The following is a 20,337-nucleotide window of genomic DNA, read 5'->3' on the forward strand; positions in this document are numbered from 1 at the left end:
TAGCGCCCGCGAATTTCCTAATTTTATCGCCCCACCTAGTCTTCTGCCGTCCTCGGCTGCGCTTCCCTTCTCTTGGCACCCATTCTGTAGCCCTAATGGTCCACCGGTTATCTAACCTACGCATTACATCACCTGCCAGCCCCATTTCTTTCTCTTAATATCAATTAGAATATCGGCTATCTCCTTAAGGTTATGCCTAACATTCTTCGTTCCATCGCTCTTTGCGCGGTCCTTAACTTGTTTTCGAGCTTCTTTGTCAGTCTCCAAGTTTCTGCCCCATATGTCAGCACCGGTAAAATACACGGATTGTACACCTTTCTTTTCAATGATAATGGTAAGCTTACAGTCAGGAGCTAACAATGTCTGCCGTATGCGCTCCAACCCATTTTTATTCCTCTGTGAATTTCCTTTTCATGGTCCAGGGTTCCCTGTGATTAATTGACTTAAGCAAACTTACTCTTTCACAGACTCTAGAGGCTAACTGGCGATCCTGAACTCTTGTTCCCTTGCCCGGCTATTCATGATTATCTTTGTCTTCTGCATATTAATCTTCAACCACACTCTCACACTCTCTCTGTTAAGGTCCTCAATCATTTGTTGTAACTCGTCCCCAGTTTCGATGAGCAGGACAACGTCATCTGCAAGCCAAAGGTTGCCGAGATATTCGCCGTTGATCCTCACTCTTAAGCATTCCCAGTTTAATAGCTTGAATACTTCTTCCAAGCACGCAGTGAATAGCAGTAAAGTGATTGTGTCTACTTGTCTGACCCCTTTCTTTATAGGTATATTCCTACTTGTGGATAATTAAGGTAGCTGTGGAATCTCTGTAGATATCTTCCAATATATTTACGTAAGCGTACTGCAGTCCTTGATTACTTAATGCCTCTATGACTGCTGATATCTCTACTGAATCAAATGTCTTTTCATAATCTATGAAAGCCTTATAGAGAGGCTGATTGTACTCTGCGGATTTCTCGATTACCTGATTGATGACATGGATGTGATTCATTGTAGGGTATCCGTTCCTGAAACCTGCCTGTTCCCTTGGTTGATTAAAGTGAATTTAAGTTTTCAGACCATTGCATATAAATTACTTAGAAAGGCATAATGTATAATCTATAAGTCAAGGATGTATTGCATCATCCGCGCACAAATCAGAAACGGCAAATGATGCTTACAGTACTGGTGGTACAGGCACTGCAGAAAAGAGGGCTCAAGATGTTAGAAGTGCTCGAGAGAGACGACGCACAGGTGGCCTCTGTGTGCCCTCGCGATAAGCGAGGCCGTATAAAGAAGGCACGCTCCCATATCGGCCGATGTTTCGCCAGCTGCGACGCCTTTCTTCGACCAGCGCGAGCAGAGGGAAATGAGGCGCGTTTGACTTCCAGAAGCTTAAAGTATACAGCGTCACCTCGGCGCCGCTAAAAAAGTAACTAAAAGTTTCCATCTTTTAATGCTTTTGAAAGGGATAACGCAGAAAGCTTTCCAGGTCTTCAGAAGTGCAGAATCTGCAACATACCGCGTTGTTTGTAATTACCGTCGCAAAGGTAGTCAGTCGCCTATAGGTACACATAATGAAAAAAAAGAACGGTATTGAGTAAAAAATTTAGAAATGTAATAAATTGGCCAAGTCTAATTTAGTCTAATGGGCAAATTAACAGGTTCTGCAGTCTCACTTAAAATCAACACTTAGCGCTCGGGGGCTATGTGCCCTGCTGCCCATTCCATTCCAACTCCAATCTGCAATCTCGGGCTCCCATTTCACCCGTCCGACTGGTGTCATCATTCCATTCCATTTAGGGTGTTGGAATGATTCCGCAGTCGTTCAAACTCTGGAGTTCCCACTCCGCAACTGTAACGCATCAGCTCGCCGTTAAGTCATGGATTTTGACGGCGTTTGCTAGAGCACATAACTGATTGCTTATCATCAAGAAAGGACTACAGCGTGATCTAAGGGAGCCAAAGACTGAATGCGGTAAGTTTCAGAAACTTTAACTGAGCTAACGCGGCCCAAATACCTAAAGAATACAGCAGAACTGATAGTTGGGAGAGTTGGTAGGCATTCATGGTGAAATTTGTAGCGCGCACAATAGACAAGGACGCAGAGAAGGTGGACACAAGAACGCCTACTCACAACTGTTTATTTTTGGAAAGCGACAACATAAAAACGCCAGCTATCTGCACTGAGTATGTGCAAGGCGAGTCATCGATTTTTGTATTAACAGTTCAAGCACTATTCGAGAATACCAATTCTTTGTCAGTGATAGCAACCGGTGGCTGACTGATGCATTTTTCGGAAAAGAAAATCATTCGCACTTGTCTAACCACTGCAACCTATGTCATTGTGAAACGGTATATTTTGACACTGATATTTTGTTTTCAGATAAAAATAAACTAACACGTGAAATTACAGAAGCGTTCCGTATAATAAGGTATGGCGAAAAATACATCAGTCAGCAATCGGTTGCTATCACTGACAAAGAATTTGTATTCTTGAATAGTGCTTGAACTGTTGATACAAAAATCGATGACTCGTCTAGCGCATGCTCAGTGCAGAGAGCTGGCGCTTTTACGTTCTGTCTTTTCCTAAAAATAAACAGTTGTGAGTAAGCGCTCGTGTGTCCACCTTCTCTGCGTCCTTGTCTATTGTGCGCGCCACAAATTTCACCATGAACCAAAAAATACTTTGACATCCGTGACGTCACACTAACGCACCGGCTCTGCATGGGGTTTCGGGGCGAAATATCAAACAAATGGCCTTCATTTTCTCTTTTATATTAACCAACCTATTAAAACAGAGACTTTGAAAGAACACTTAATCAGTTTAAACTGATCTCGTGTTTCTATTTATCGTGTCCCTTTAAAATCGTAATCCAGGGCGAGATAGACGGGGTGCATGCGGGCAGTGGTCTCACGTGCGGCGGCGATGATGGTGCTCCAGCGAGACGCCTGGAAGTACAGCAGCAGCTGGAACAGGTTGTAGCCCATCAGAGTAAGGCACACGGCGATGCACACCGTCTCCTGGGTGCGCTTCCCTGCGAAGCAGACCACAATTGGGGTTACAAAACAGAGGCGCCGAGAAGGCCGACAGTGCCAAGCAAACACGCCAATTTAGACGCGGTTCGGGCTGCCGATTGTGATTTAACAACCGCAGTTCCGCACCCGACTAAGTGCACAGGCGCCGACTGACCACGCGCAATGCGGCACACGTGTATACGCTGCAACCATCTGCGGACTAAAACTCGGTAAGTTTACTTTTCGCCACGCGACCGGCAAAGCGTCTCAGAGAAAAATCGGTCGAGGCAACGAGGCCTAGATAGGCGTCCTTCGATTTCGTACGGCAACCAGGTACACGGCTTCCCAAAGGACTGAGTATACGCGCATATACGGTGCCTTCCATATACAACCTATAGACGCCGCAGCACACCCGGAGGAGTAGAATGGCCATACAAAAGGTATTTAATGTATGAGTATGTCTTGTCAAGAAGCGCCCACTAGCTTTGTCTTAGTGGCGCACACACAGCTAAAGGCGCAGCAATGGAAGCCAAAGTGTACACGCACGTTCATGCAGCACTTGGCGTTTATCGCACACCAGCGCAATCAACAACGAACGCGTTACGAGAGCGCCCCGCAGGGCTGAAGCCACAAGACTGTGTACACGGCGCCCCTGAGGTGTACCGGCGGCGCTGCACGCTGTTGTTCCTAAAGGTGACTTTATTGCACCTAGGGTGCCTCGATACCACGCTTCTGACACGCTGGCATCGAGACCCTAACACCCGACGACAGCGCGCGCTCCGCTCGCATTGGCGTGCTCGTCACACGTGACCTTTACGCTGGACACAAAAGAGAAGGGGCTTGGCATTTAAGGAGGTGAAAACGCCCTCGGCAAATCATTTCATGTCCGGAATATTCGATACTCCCGGATACTGAAGTAATGCTACGCTGCTGTATGAGACGCAGAGGACGTCCTCTGGGCGAACATGATGCGTGTAATTTTAGTGTTGTTACTTACTTCTAATGGAAATTACCGCAAGCCTACAGGGGGATCAGAAAAGAGAACTCAACAGGGCGTCCCTTGAACTGGTCCGGTACGCACATCGGTCGGTTGCCCATGTACTCGCCTGAACTCCCTGCACAATGCACATCGCGGTCCGTCCCGGCATCAAGTAGGTGGCGGACATCCACCTGCCCGCCGGGTGAGGCTCCCGTCTCCGCGATGCAGCGACAGCGTACCCAGTTCGGTTGCGCCGCAGCAGCAGATAGAAGCAGGTAGAGACCAGGCGTAACCAGGACGGCGCAAGGTGGAATCACTATGATCGAGTGCTCGTTTGAATACTGGCCTTGATAGAATGTCAATGGCTACAGAGTCGGGGGCCGAGGATGTGGCTCTGCATGTTCTCGCACTGGCCTACGTGTTTTTCCCACTGTTTGACGTTACTAGACATGGATTTAGGGGCCAAGGAATTTTATGGTTTCGACATTAGAGAAGGCATGTGACTTTACCTTCATGTTCAGGTCGTCTGTCTAGTTTATTGCGGATTACGTCGTTGCAGGCGCTCATGTTCTGCGATTTTTTGGCGGTAATCCTACAGGCCGAGTGGTCCGGTGTACCGATGAAGGATGTTTAGCCCTTGCTGACGAGCATGTCCATATGCAGTGTGCCGTTCAGATGAGTGGTCCAAAGTGTCACAAAGTGTCGCGCCATCTGGCGTCCAATCTCCTCGCGCACAACTTAGAAGGTGCATTACAAAAGGTAAACTCATCTTTTTACAGATGAGAGACCGGTACATATTTTTGTACCTTGCGAACACCTTCCCCCCTTCAGGGTTCACTATACAGTAAGATGTGAGAAAGGCGAAAGTGGGTAAGTTATCAGCAAGGAGAACAAATGAGAGGGTAAGGAGACGAAGTGGTTCACTGGTGCATGTATACACGTTCCCACGGAGGAGCATTTGCCGCTGAATTCTGGACCCGTCATGGACGACTGGGAGGCACCTCTCGACCACAGGCTGCGCGTACGGTTTACTTTCGACGACCATCGGACAGGCTAAACCTTTGCTTTGGACAAAGTTTACCCGTGACGCCTACAACAGTCGCTGTAAAGGCGGCTTTACAGCTATGTCTGCCTCTCGCGACAGACATTCTTGACGCAAACACTCGCGGCAGCGGCCTACGGCTGGCAACTGAAAGACACAACATTTCATCTACGGCGCCTTTATAAATCGGCCTCGTTTGTCACTCTGCTCAGTCGCACTTGATGAGCAAGGAATCCAAGTCTCGGTTTCAAACATTCGGCGGCCCTCGCAACCTCTGTCAAGGTCTTGGCTGGACTGTTTCATCATCTTCGCAACTTTTCTTATACCAACCAAACCGGTCCTTTTTTTTCTTCCCCTAAATGGTCCCCTTCGAGTCGTGACACGCGCCTTGTTATTTTCACACCGAGTCCCGCGAGACATCAACAGCGATCGGATCTCGAGGAAAGACTTCAGCCGAGCTGAACATAATCACAACAAGATGGCGGCGAAAGCTTCGCACAGTGTGCCACGGTGGGAAAGAAGGAAGAAAAAGAAAGAAACGTGAACAGCGAACAAATAGGCGGGGGCGCGAGGAGGGCGATGTGCAGCGGGAGTTGCATTACGACGCAGTGTACCGAAAACCGAACTAAGCCGCGGCAGCGCGCGCCTCGGAGCGCGAGCGCACAGCCTTCGCGGTGCGGCGCACACGGCGACACGCTCCGGCGCCCGGACACAGCCGCGCGCGCCGATCGCGGGGCCGCCGGCCGCGCCCAGGTCGCACGCACGGTCCGGACAGTGCTTTTAATGAGCGGTGAAAGAAAGGGCGCAGACTCCTGAAAAGGTGCGCCACGAGTAAATGTCAAACGACGCTGGCAGGGAAAGGGACGCCGATGAGCTAGTATATCTTGCGGCCGAATGATTATTTCAAAATTCCGTTTGCGATACTCTGGCCTTCAATTCTTTGTTTGTTTTCTTTCCAGTGACCATTCCGTCTGCCAATCTTTTGTTTTTGAATTTCGAGCCCAAACAACGGCGCCCATGATATCAATGTGGCGTCACATGTTTCTTAATATTTTCGCGCAATTCCGCAATTCTTATGCGCAGTTTTCACCTTGAGGAGCTACTTGCTTTCAAGCGCGATGTAATCATATATAATTGATAAACAGTTATATATGGCCCGCAGTAGACAGTGTCAAAATCCACGTCAGGGCGATCTGCAGCTGCATGGCACCGCCACCTCTAATGCGCACGTATAAAAAAATAAGCAGTCAACTTCTCGTGCATTAGGTAAGAAGTATACACTCTTAAGATAGTGGCACCCTTCGGGGTGTATATTTGTCCCACAACAATAATTGCAATCGGCCTTGCTTGCGTTTCCTTCCTTGAAAACTCAGCGCTCGCTACTTTCCTGTCGAGAATGCTATCACGTTGATAACGCGCAAGCCGTCCGTGGCTTGGAAGTACCGGGCTCGCAGCGTTAAAGAAAGGAAATGCGGGCAAGACAGATGACGATTATCGTTGTGGGACAAGATACGACCCAAAGGGTGTAAAAATTTTTAAGAGCGTTTGTTGTTGTGATACCCAGTGACCCAAGTTGGTGTTAAAGAGGTTCATCGAAGAGCGGCTCATATAACTGGCATACACCCACGGGAATGGCCCACATTTTAAGGCTGCACTATCTTCGGGATCGGTCCACGTAAACGGCCAGATACCCGTTACAAAAAACTGAGTTGAACTCGTCAAGAATGCTTCGCATTAGAAACAATACTTTATATTCGTCTTTACTGTCCCTTCAACACTTCTACGATTACAATAGGGGTACATCAATCAAAAGTAGGTCACGCATATTCCAGAAAACGACGTTATAACGATGAATTCTTGGTGGCGGCTCCACCTTCCAATTCCGTGAGTATATCACTGCGGTGTTTCGAATACCAGCAACGATAGCGCCGTACGCGGGAGGCCGGTGTAGAAACAACGCTGTCCAATATAAGGATAAGAGTACTGCGGCGCTATATGGTCGCGCAAGACGCGCAATAACTGCACTCGGAGCAACACTGCTCACAAAAAAAAAAAAACCCCAGAATGAACAAACATTTCTCGCAATTTGACGTACACGTACACGAAGGAGTTCACGGTAAGCTGTACATGATGTCGAAGTAGAGGGACGACGGCACATATGCGCTCGCTCACCGTGCGCCGATACACGTTTTCGAGCGTTGTGCGTGTGTAGGCGTCTACAACGCGTGCGCATACAGAGGTGAACTTGCGCCAAGCGCGACGCGAATGCGGGCATTAGACGCTGACCGTGCCTCTTTCCGGCACAGAGAGAGCCTTTGCTTTGAAAGAGCACAATTAGTGAATGAAAAAGATTGAGTCAGCGGACCCCAACGATTGCCCCAACGCGAACCCATTTGCTGCGACAGCAGCACGCTTAAAGTACAGCAGTCACAGAACGCCGCGTTCTGAAGAACAACTTCTTTGCAAAGCGCGCAACGTCGTCCTATATAGTCTGCTACTGTGTGTGGCCTTGCGTGGTCTCCGAAGTACAAGCACAGACGCCACTACTCTCGGAATCTGTACGCGGCACAAAACCCCGCGCGCGCAGATTACCAAGCGCCCAAACTGCGCGATAGCGCTGCTTACTTTTACTGTGCAAGTCACGCACATTCAAGGTAGCAAAGCGAAACGAAAGGGCGCCTGTCATGGTTTGCTTGCTTTCTTCACTTCGTGGCACTTACCCGGTGCGGGGGGATTGGCCAATAAGGCGGCGGTTAAAAGGAAATGGAGGGAGAGAGAGAAATAGAGAAAGTCAAAGTAGAAAATTTTGATAATTACGAAACAGACTAACTCGACAAAGAGTGAATTATATATAAACAGCAAATTTGGCGGTACTGGAATAATTTCGAATACACGATCAGCGATTTGATTAGTCATCCAATTATTTATTAAGCAGAATTACCATGATATCCTCCTTGCGTCACATGGGTAATCACAAATGGCCATGCAGATCTTCCTCGGGCTAAATACTAATACAGAAACCCCGAAGGAGGGAATATTTTGAGCTTAAGTTTAAAGAAATACCTAATTTTCGGAATGAAAGTTCAATTTTTTTTCTGCGATTTGTAAATCGACCGCGGGTCAGTAGAAAATGGTCAATATTTTCAGGTTCCTGACAGGTGCGACATACAAGGAAAGGTGCCAGACCATACCTGTACAGGTAAAAATTTACTGGTGGGATACGACAGCGTAATATTGTAAAAGAGATTTCCAATTTACGCGTGGGGCACCATTCACTGTCCAATGAAAAAGGAAAGCAAATGGTGAAATTCCGGTGTTGTAATTTTCAGTTTTCCAGATCTTGGAACAGAGAAAATTTTCTAAACTTAGCCACAGGGGCACAAGCCGAACTAAGCATAACTGACATAACTGGTCCACCAAAGGATATCCGCGCGGGTAAGTCAGCCTTTTCGTTTAATGACATTATCACGTAGCAGTGAAGGCAAAGAACACAGCAGCAATACTGTGAATGACGAAACTGACTTTTATTGGGTGAACCTGTACTCCAAAAAAACAGGCGTATACTCAAAGCACAACGATAGCGGCGAACACAGTCGGCGATCGTCGAAAACCTAATCTGCCGGTCAAGCGCATCGGCTTTTATACACGAGCCATCGAAGGTTCCAGAGTAATCGCTGGTGCCCGTGTGTCTTCCAGAAAGTTCTACACAATTCGCGTCGCATTTGCGATCAGATTACACAAGCTTCGGTGACAACAGACAGCAGAAATAACCACCGACAACATTCGAGAAACTTCCGATACATGCGGGCGCGTCCCGCGCTGAGCGATCACATTTGTTAGACGGTGAAAAGCAGTCACCCGAAGAAGATATACAAGTACACGTGTCAATATACCACGTCGGCCTGGAACCCATAGCAATCGCACAAGTCATAAGTTCGCAGGGATTAATTATTTAAATGTATTCATTTGCGGAATGTCAACTTGCGGAATTATTTCTTGACGGTATTGGAGAGAGATATTAACCGACACATTCAAAGGAAAACAATCATGGTACTATTGTTAACATTTAGCGACATTCAAATATCTGCAAACCAAGCTTGACGTGTTTCTAAACATGACTGCAGTGTTGTTTGTAATGAGTAAATGTCAGTTGTAGACGCAAATAATACCATGCCATCTGCATAGACATACACTTGTACGTTGTCGCACAATGGAATTGAGTTTCGTAAAACGTTAAACAAAATCGGAGAAAGGACAGAACCCTGGGGAACTCCTCTTGATTGATTATATCCTGACGTTGACAAGCCGCGTTGGGAGCAATAAAACTTGCTATCTTTTCGAAATTCACATATCAAATGTATATAATAAATACTACCGCCTGTGCCGAGCGAACTTAATGCGTCCCTCTAAATCGACAAACGCGCACCATATCGAGCATCCTGGTCCAAATCCAATCTGAAGTGGGTTCAGTAATATATTATCTGTTAAAAATTTCATGATACGAATACCGTTTCTATTAGTTTCATAGCATTCGAACTTAGTGCCCACTGAACGTTTATTTATTATCCATACGAAGTCCCGCTCCTCGTTTTTTCTCTAATCAGGAGGAATGCAAGCGTTCATAATAGAGTAATTAACGATATTAGAGATGACTTGTAAAGAGAGAGGTCAAACGATATTTTCAGCATGCCTGATGCAATGCCATCTGGACCTGGAGCTGAGCTAGGGAGCAGCCGAACAACGTGCGCAAGCTCTTCAATTGTTACCCCTATACAATGATCTCCGGAAAAACGCCCTACGAAGTTTACCTGCAGCTCAGTTGTGAAGCGCTTTTATAAACCTTTCGCAATTTTATCTAATGATTCTAACAATCCTTTTGACGATAGAATTGAATTGATATTTATGGGCGCTGGAATAGCCTCACGAGAGCGAAGAAACCTAAACAGTGCTTTTTTTATTACCACTCTTCGATAGAAAATTTAACGTTTTTAACCATAATGGATTCTCCATTATGTCTGTTTTCGGATATGCGGAGTCCTAGTATTCTCAGGCTCTCCACTATCGGTATCGTGATGCCTTCTACTGTGACCACAATGTCCGGCCGTTCCCTAATGCTTTTCCGACCCCTGCATGTGGGTCTATAGAGCAGAAGTTCTGACTTTTGCGAGGAACATCTCAGTCCCTTGTCTCTGATGTAGTCTTCGACCGTGTTTACTGCTGTTTGGAGGATCTCTTCCACATGCCCATCGCTTCCAGCCGCCACACAGAGGGTGATGTCGTCCGCGTATAGGCTGTGTCCGAGTCCTTCTATCTTTTCGAGTCTCGCAGGAAGACCGATCGTTGCCACGCTGAATAGAAAGGGAGACAGGACTGAACCCCTGTGGGGTACCCCTATTATCTAGTTTGAGCGCTTCTGATCTGGTTACTCCAATTCAAATATTTGATGTACGCGTATGTTTTACGTCCTACATTGAAGTCTTTGATGTACGCGTATGTTTTACGTCCTACATCCAGCTCTTGGAGATTTTGTAGTATTGCCTTGTGCGTGACAGTGTAAAAGGCCTTAGATCGAGACCTAGTATCGCTTTCGTGTGAGTTTTCTCACCCGCATCTCTGATCTGATGTTTAGTTTGAGCATAATATCCTGCGTCGATTACTTGGGTCGATATCCAATCATGGTATGTGGGTAAAGTCCTTTATAATCCATCCATCTCGTGAGGCGTGTGAGAACCACATGTTCCATGAGTTTACCGACGCAGGATGTTAGCGATATGGGCCTTAAGTTCGTCAGTTGTGGCTTCTTTCCAGGCTTCGGTATAAAAATTATTTGGGCTGATTTCCATTGACTTGGAATGCCACATTGCTCCCAGCAGTTATTCATGTAGTCCGTGAGAGCTCGGATGAATACATCGTCGAGGTTCCTGAGTGTTTTGTTGCTTATCCCATCAGGTCCTGGTGCAGATATCGGGTTGAGCCTGTTAAGCTTATAGCTGACTTCTGCCTCCGTAATCGGGGTATCGAGATCAGGATTCTCGTTACCTAGGTAATCCGGAAGTCGTTCTCTATCCGCATCTCCAACGTACATCTTTTGGAGCTTTTGAAAGAGCTCTTCTTCTGTACCGTCGTAGCTCTGTATAACCTTCTGTAGATTGTGTCTTTGTATGGTTTTTGTACTACCGGGGTCCAAGAGGCATCGGAGAATGTTCCAGGTCTTGGACATTCCCATCTGCCTCTCCATCAAGTTTCACGAGGCTTCCCACTTTTGGTGGGTTAACCTATTTGCATATATCTCGATTTCCTTGTTAATTCCACAATTATCTTCCTTAATTTCCGATTATGTTTTCGCTTTTTCTATCTTTTCAGCACACTACCTTTCGCTTCCCACATGTGGAATAAGCTGCTATCCATCTCCTCTATTCCTGCTTCCTCTGGAACAGTTTTGGTAGCTCGTTGAACGCCTTTCTTGTAGTTTCTCTGCCCATCTCTCGATGTCCTTTATAGTGTCTTCCGCATCTTCCTGTGGGATTTTGTGGAAAGAGTCCCATTCTACAAGTTTCAGTTCTCGACCCCTCTTTTTCCTTGGGCCTGCTTGTAACGTTGTGGCGACAATGTAGTGGTCACTACCTAAGCTTTCCTGGATGTTTGTCCATTGAGAACTGCTACATTCTTCGTAAATGTGAGATCTGGTGTCGTGTCGTTGGTTACGCTGTTTCCTGTTGTGGTTGGTGCCTGGGGTTCAGTTATGAGCGTTAGTCCTTCGTGCTGAGCATCTGCCCATAGGCTTCGGCCCTTAACGATCTCTATGCTGTATTCCCAAGCCGCGTGTGGCGCGTTAAAACCGCCGACAACGACTATGTAGCCTATTTGTCCGCTACACTCAACGCTTCGCGGAAGAATGGAGCGAATTTGGGCTTGTGTCGGGGTGGACTGTATATGTTCAGACAAATAGACTTCCCTCTTCTTTACGGGAGAGGACTATTTCAATCAGGAAATGGTCTATGCCGCGCATACCGGTATCGTGCTCGACAGCCAAGAGGTGTCTGTATCGGCGTCGTGACGGTTACCTTCTCGCCGGAAGCACTGTAAGATTTATACCCAGATAATTTTGCCATCCCCCTGGTCTCCTGCAGGGCGATGACATCCGGCGTCTCCTTACTTGTTACGAACTGCTGCAGGTTTCCTCGCTTGCGACGATACGCGCTGCAGTTCCATTGCCGAATCGCGTATTGGTTACGCGGCGCCATGTTGATTTATCTGTACTTCCCCGGTGGCCTTACGATTTTCTACCGCATTCGGTCTGCTATACGGCTTGCTTTTAACCAGCCCTGCGCCTGCCGGCCGAATATCCTTTGGTCTGCTTTCTAGTGCCGCTACTATATTCTCTAATCCATCGAATCGTTGTTTAATCTCTACATACATATGTTTGTGATTTGTTGCTGTAACCCGTCGAACATTTCTTTAAAAGTTCCCGTAACCTCGCTGAATGCAAAGATGCTTTTTTCCTCAAACGTTTCTTGCGCCCTCCTCCTTTTGTGTGGTGGTGCTTCCCCGTTCGCTTGTGTGGGAACGCGTGTTGGAGCTCGATTAGGCGTCGGCTTGAGTGCTTGAACTTTTACTTCATGTTTTGAAGTATTACACATTCGAATAAAAAAAAAGAAACAAAATAGGACATTCAATAACTTATTCGTTTAGCTGACTGCATGTAACCGCAAATGGCATCACAGACGTCCCTGTGGCTAAAACCCAGAAGTGACGCACCGAAAGATAGTATTATTTCTGAGGTTAAGATTAACCCTACTTTAGCAAGCGGAATTGCTAGAAGTCTTTTTGTTAATAATTTATACCAGCGACATAACAAAAAATAGTGATCTAGGGATTCCGTTTCTTGACAGTATTGACCCAGGAGCGATATCGTCAGACCAGCCCTGTGTAAAACCTGGTGATCACTACTTCCGATTGCCTTGATGGACACCAGTGGATATTCCACGGAAATTTTAGCTGCTGAAATTCCGCCCACGGCGTTATTGATTCAATGACATGTCTACGAATAGAATTTGTGGTTCGCTTGCGCACCTTCCTTCTTTTCTAGTTCGGAGCCGAAAATGCGCGAGCTACATCGTGTTTTCGCTATTCATTTGGATTCGAAGATGTGTTCAAATGAGTTCGCCAAATGCACTCGCCTGCGGGCGTTAAATTGTTCTGATTTAAACTACACACAACAAGTGAAGGCGAGAGGTTATGTATTGTGGTCAATAAACCGCTGTCCGCGTGTGGAGACAATGCAGAAGACTGTACATAGACTACAGAGCCGCTACCTTTTACGGGACGTCCTTCAAAGAATCCCGAAATGGTATTTTAATATAACACCCTTTTCAATTCGTCTCTTGCCTTTCAACAATACAAGAGAACCTCCCTACAATACGTTTGTACTAACTGGTCTGCATAATCTCTGGAAAGGTAGGCGCGTCCAGCTCCCAATTGCACACTGCAGCTGTGACGAGAGTTGTAACCCTAGTGGCGGGTGTGATGGGAAATGTTTTGCTTTTTCTTCCGTCATATGAGGTGGGGTAAAGCTGATGATGGAGGAAGATGACGACGCGATAATTGTTTAACAAAAGCTTCCTTCTATCTACGTCTACTTGTAGCAGTTCGAAATGATCATAGCTGCAAGTCCAATGCATCTTTTAGCAGATGTTGGGGACGGATATTTCAAAGTGTTGCTAGAGTTAGGATTTATATTAAGCAGACAAAAGTTCAATACAGCTCGGCTAGAACTTCGCAATTGGAACAAGTATATCCTAAAGTGAATAATTAAAAGTTAGTGATTTCTTTAAAAAAGCTAATCGAATATTGAAATTTGCCATGCAGGTAATTTCTGGCTCTTTCAGAAATCCGCCTGAAAAGGCAGAAAAGCGCTATTTCTCACAGGTGATATATATGTATATTTAAAAAAATCTGTTCGCACTAAAGAAGAAAGAAATGTTCGCACTAAAGAGCAGGAGGTATACGCTCACTGAAGGTTGCATACATCAGCTAGGGATATTAAAGTCGTTTAGCCACACAGAAGCTTGCGCCTTTCCTACTGCCACTCTGACGTCTTCAGTTTTCATTAAACTCCTCATGTCTCCCACTGTTGCTAAGTTGGGCGCTCGCTGTCGCAATTCGTCGTCATGCCTAACGCACGTGAGTGCACGCACGCATACACACACAGAGAGACGCTTCTTCTTTAAGCAAACATGAGGCATCCGCTTTCAACCGATGCGCACTTCGGATACGGTGAAAGAGCGCTGCTGTTATGCCGCGGACATGTTCGCGCGTCATGAACTTACTGGAAGAGAGCGGCATGGCACTGAAGCTCTGAGCTGCGCTGGCCAAGTGACCTTGAGTGATCAGCTGCCACCGCCTCGAATTCAGCTCACCCTTCCTTTCTTGATTACCTTCTCAGAGCTTTGCTATACACACCTTTCCGCATTGTACTCCCCCGTCGTATAATAGTTAAGCTGTATGCATTCTCCATTGAAAAAGACAGCTACAGTGTCTGTGTAAAGCTTCTAACTCAAAGCAACCTATTCCTCCTCTTAAAAACAGCACTCTAGTGGCATAATCTTATACTACTTCTGGATTATAAGTCCAACACATGGTGGCGCTCCTTCGCATATAACTAAAAAAGAAAGGTACGTCATACAACGAAAAATATTGAGCATCGCCTAAACTGACTGTTGTCAGTGTACCGCTTCGTTGTGGTTTTAGTTTTGCTTGCTATGCGAAAAAGGAGTAGGCTCTCCTTTAATTTCATATTAATTAAAATAAAAGAACGATAACAATAGTTGGTCTGATGATGATGCTCGCGATCTTGTTTAAAATGGAACAGTTTACCACTAGAATTTTAATCGGCTAGAAATTGTAGTTTCTCATCCAAATGCTTAACAGGTACTTTATGAATCAGTTTAAAATTTTGTGTTATCTTGTGTACAAGATGCATTGTGTTTTCGTAATGCTGAAAATGTGGAGCATATTCATTTTATTCTCTCGTGATTTTCCGTCCTGTAGCAATCCTTAAAACTATCGATTTGCAAAATGAAAAAGTTACGCGTATTGAAAAAACACCTAAGCGGTTTCTTTCCATGAAGATATCTGTTGTAGGTTTAATGTTCACGCGCTCAAGAGAAAGTGAGCCAAATGCGAAGTATACCACGTGACCAGGTGTTTTCGCGCAGCGATGCTAGTGCACTCAAGCATGCTTCGAACGGATTGTCGCCGCTGCACGCAGACAGGATGCGTGAATAGGCCGTAAGCGACAGTGATGGGTCGATCACAACCATCCTGGCCTCCAATTTCGCCAAGACAACTTGCCTGCTAGAGCGATGGGGCCACGAAAGACAGCGATAAAGAGCGTGTGGCAACTTGTGATGCTCTGTCAGTGTTTCTGCTGACAGTGCTTATAAAACATGAGAGAGCTGTGGTTGAAGATGGCGGTGCACCCGAGACGACGGTCGAGACCGCCACCTCAGAACCACCGTTTTGGCTCGCGGCCTATTCATGCGTTCTGAAGGTGGTCTGCAGGCAACAAACTTTGTTCAGAACTCGCACGGAAGCAGAAACATTGCTGCGGGCCAGCGACTAAACACGCGACACTTTTTCAGATTTTGAGCGCTTGCTTTGGATCGCCGAAAACCTAAGCCGATAAGAGCTGTCTCAGCTAGCTATGTTAACGACCCGCCGGGGTTGCTTAGTGGCTATGGTGTTGGGCTGCTAAGCACGAAGTCGCGGAATCGAATCCCGGCCACGGCGGCCGCATTTCGATGGGGGCGAAATGCGAAAACACCCGTGTACTTAGATTTCGGTGCACGTTACAGAACCCCAGGTGGTCCAAATTATTCCGGAGTCCCCCGGAATACTACGGCGTGCCTCTAATCAGATCATGGTTCTGGAGCGTAAAACGCCATATTTTCTTTAGCTATGTTAACGAACACAAATCACTTGAATACTTCTAAAGAGCTCTGGAACTTGTTCTTAGAGCGTCTTGTATTTAAATCAGTGTTTTAAAGTTAATTAATACTGTCGACTTTTGTTTACTCGCACAAAAAAAAAAGAAAAAGAAAACAAGAAAGACTGAGTTGCTCAAGAGAAGACTGAATACTATTGAGTTGGTAGCACTTGCGCACAATTAAAAAAAAAAAAAAGAAAGCTTTAGCACATGTTAGCTGAAACACGCCCTATGTAGTTGGCTATACAGTCCAACTACCTGTACAATACTTCCAGCTGTATGCCTCATTAAAGCAGACTTAAATACTGAATCTTGAATTGAGAAGCCTGGGCGACCTTACCGGAGCCGCTACAACATTCCCTTAAATTTAACAAGGTGGAAGAAACAGCGCGAACAACAGAAGACACGAGAAGACGGGACAGGCCAGACGAGACATGAAAGACCTTCTTGTGCCTTCTGCTCGTGCTGCTGCTTTTCCGTGTATGCAGCGTTTACCAACTTGCTCACAACTTGCTTGGTAAACGTTGAAAGCAGTTTGCTTCTGCTCATTTAAAGACGCACTACGGCGTCCACTTTCTGCCACGACACGAGGATCGTAGTTTTTCGCCACGCGTCGTCGTACGCACAGATGAACGGACGGCCGCATCTAGGAGGGGTTGGAATAGCTACCGCTGCGTTCATTGGGTATTCAGTTACGGCTGGTTACGCATCATCTGCATCGCAGCGTGTGTCGACGGGATGGCTGGGAGCCCGTGCTCCACAGCGAGCCCTGCCGTGTAGGCTACGACATGAAGCAGCAGCCGTCACGACCCTCCGCACAGCCACGCCTCGCAATTAAAGCCCGCGGTGAGCAGACGCAACAACACGCTGCCGTGGAAAGGATACACGCGCATGAATACTTTTCTCGCAGTGCCGTCAACAGGGTATAACATGGTAGTGAAGCTTCCATGAAGCACATACGTCCAGAACATGGCGGTTTCATAACGATGATCGATGATTGCAATTGACATCCCCGTTGACTACCCCTGCGTGAGCTAATTAGGTTATATATTGAATTATAGTAATTCCGCCTACTTTTCTATCTCGTAAATTCACCTATCGCCCCCATCTCTTCCATGCTTATTATTTTTTTTTTACCAGTACAGGTTCCATCTCAACACTATTCCTTCTGGTATAGTGCGAACTTTCTGGTTTCTCTGCGTCCTTTGGACACACCTATAGCTGTTTACGCTCTTCTACAGCATTCAGTTTACTGCACAGATATTTCGCACAAAAGACCACAAAAAGGACAAGGACAGACGAGTGAGAAAACGTCTTTGTGCGAAATACCAGTGCAGCACACTGAATGCTGTCGTCGTATCAACTAGCCCCAGTTGAAGAAGGGCCCTTATACAGCTTGTTTATATTTCCTTGTTCCACCACCGTCGTGGTTTCCTCTTTCCACACCAACGCTTCTTGAATCTTGTTTACATGATCGAGCTCCTGCTGCATGCAATCTGCTAGCTCCTTGTAATTCCACATCCCCTAGGAAGGGCCTGTACGTGCCTTCTTCTCTATGCATTTCGCGATCACAGTTATTTGTTTCTCATTTGTTTGTTCGCTTGCTTCTTTGTTTGTTTTTGCAATTCTATTGTTCTTGCTTCCCACCTTGCGTCGGTACCTCACCTGATGTTCAGATTTATGATCGTTACCCAAGCTGTCTTTTCCTTGCTCGGGTTATGTAGCGGAGCCGGCGCTACCTAATTGCGCGGCAGACGTGACGCAAATTTCGCCATTTTCTTCAATGTAGCATCATTTTCGCGGGAATGTTTCCTTACCTCGTGGAAAACAGCTGCTCCGAGTCACACCATTAAAGAGCACATGGCTTCGACTCGCACTATATCGTGTTTCCCTATACAGGTAAGCTGTACACTCTATAGCACGGTAACGTTTAAGTTTACCTTTCTTTGCAAGTAACCTATAACATAAAGGTTACGAGGTTGCTAAACCAACTTGATATTTGTGTTTTTATTAATGTCAGTAGCGGCTAGAAGTTACATGTGTCGAAGTATGCTATTTTAAATGTTACTTCAACGAAAAATTTCTCGTAACCTTTAGATTGTAACTTATGTAAAGAAAGTTGTAATTCGTGGCTCAGAGGACCTATTGTATGGATTGGAAATTTGCTGATTATTGTGTCGCATTGGCGATCCTGATATGATATTTTCAGCCAGGACTAACGTGCAAAATATGGTGTGCGGCCGCGGAACGGAGGCAGGTTGGGCTAAATTAAGATGTTATTGGTGCCAGTCGGAATGGTTGTTTTCGCAATATATATAAAAAAAGCTTAAATCTCGCACGAGCGCATGCTCAAGTCAACCAGCAGCAATTCAGTGACCAATTTTATATACTGCATACGTGCCATTAAAATGTAAAAGCAAGCCAGAGAAACATTAAAAATACATCGGAGAATATTGCGGCGAACGATGCTGTGGCATAAATTGTAACTGCGGTTCAATGAGGTGGAAAGCCTACCGCTACCACTGCAGGCATCTTATATATGCTGTGGTATAAAACCTGCCTGCAGGACAGCTAAACGCAGATGCATTATGGTGATTGAATATACATTTGTACCCAATATTTTTTTTTATTTGAGCATCAACGCTTCCTTTGGTCGCGTGTGTAATCTTCTCCTGAAATACGACACCCTTTTACAGCAGGACGTACATTGAAGGGTGCACGCGGGCGCACGCTGGAATACTGTAAAAGCTCGACGACCGACAGAATGAAAGCGTCGAACAGGCCCAATAACTATTCTGTAGGGGAGAAAAATGTTTTGTACACTGCAACAGAATGTAATATGCGGCTCTGTTTCTTTTATTTTTTCCCCCTTCCTAACGCATAATAGGAGGTGGTTCCTAAACTGCAGCAAATGTCAGCTTCCTTGTAGAGAACGCCAGACTCGCACCGCTTTTGCTCGCTCGCTAACACGCGATAATGACGCCGCTATATTCACATGACAACGGGCGACAGCCGCTCCAGTAAAGCCTCGTAGAGAGATGAACAGGCACTCACGGTATGAGGCCACAATAGCGGCAGGCCAAATGAGCAGAGAGAAAATATACAAATACAAACGAACAGCAGCACTTCAAACTATAGAATATCATAATCTTGATATACTGTTATGTGACACTTTTGCGGAACTGTAGCTTGATTATTGTTTTTATTTGCGCTCTGTAGATGGACGCCATAATCAAACGCGCTTCAGCTTCAGCCAAACACGAGCGCAGTCATATCTCCTTTGCGTTGTGTAGCTCTCAAGAAGCACGCCGGGAAGAGTATCGCCGATGCGGTCTTTTTGTAACGGTCGTGTCGCGCTTTGCTTCATCGCTTTAACCACGTTTAAACGCTCTCCAATTTCGTGGTGTGCGCTTACCAAGCGCGTTGTGTGTCTGAGTCGCTCGTGACGCGTGGTACAGTTACCAAAAAGACTCCTAAAGGTGCGCGAGCCGCTGAAAAGAAGCACTGCCGCCGTGAAGCAGCGACATTTTGGCGCGCTGCGTGGCACTGGCCGCTGCAAGGAGCCGCATTACCGATGGAATATGGTAAGAGTTCTTCGCTTACGCGAGAGTGGTGAGCATCGCTTATGTTGTGACTGCTGTAACAAATACTGAAGACAGCAATAAATGTGACCCAGGTAAGCAATGCTTCTTGTTCAATTATTTATTTGCTGGTGTGTGTGTGTGTGCGCGCGTGTGTGCGTGTGTGCGTGTGTGCGTGTGTGTGTGTGTGTGTGTGTGTGTGTGTGTGTGTGTGTGTGTGTGTGTGTGTGCGTGTGTGTGTGCGTGTGCGTGTGCGTGTGCGTGTGTGTGTGTGTGTGTGTGTGTGTGTGTGTGTGTGTGTGTGTGTGTGTCGTATATTTCACCGTCAATTCATGCTCATGCTTACGCTACTGAGTTTTATTGAAGCGCACTACTCGCTCGCTTCATAAACACGTTTTTTTCTTTATCTCTATGAGTCACCGTGTTGGTTATTCTTAAAGCTCGAGTACGTGTTGCATTTATGTGCGTACGCACAGCATTAGATCTCATGCACGGAGTTGTTGTTTTGTGCTGATATGGTCATATGTTTACAAATGAATTGTAAACTATCCTTAATTAAAGAATAATAATCGCAGTACATTTCGCAATCACTTAATATCGCGTTTTTACTGTCACATTCTCCCGGTGTTGTTTTTTGTACTGAAGAGGAGTACAAACTGACTTGGAAATTAATTTGCATGATTAGTTTGAATTGATTAATATTTTTTTAAAATATTTAACCTTGAATTTTTAT

The 20,337-nt window shown here is 46.0% G+C and overlaps 1 protein-coding gene across 1 annotated transcript in view; it reads right to left on the reverse strand.

Annotated features, from left to right (window-relative positions):
* Kua (Plasmanylethanolamine desaturase Kua) overlaps positions 1 to 20,337 on the reverse strand; it is a 158,660-nt gene that overhangs the window by 94,768 nt on the left and 43,555 nt on the right. The window contains exon 2 of the mRNA XM_075702201.1: positions 2,916 to 3,035. Within this exon, the coding sequence (XP_075558316.1) occupies positions 2,916 to 3,035 (120 nt within the window). The remainder of the gene's footprint in view (positions 1 to 2,915; positions 3,036 to 20,337) is intronic.

Source organism: Dermacentor variabilis, chromosome 1 (genome assembly GCF_050947875.1).
Source record: "Dermacentor variabilis isolate Ectoservices chromosome 1, ASM5094787v1, whole genome shotgun sequence".
NCBI classification, from domain to species: Eukaryota; Metazoa; Arthropoda; class Arachnida; order Ixodida; family Ixodidae; genus Dermacentor; species Dermacentor variabilis.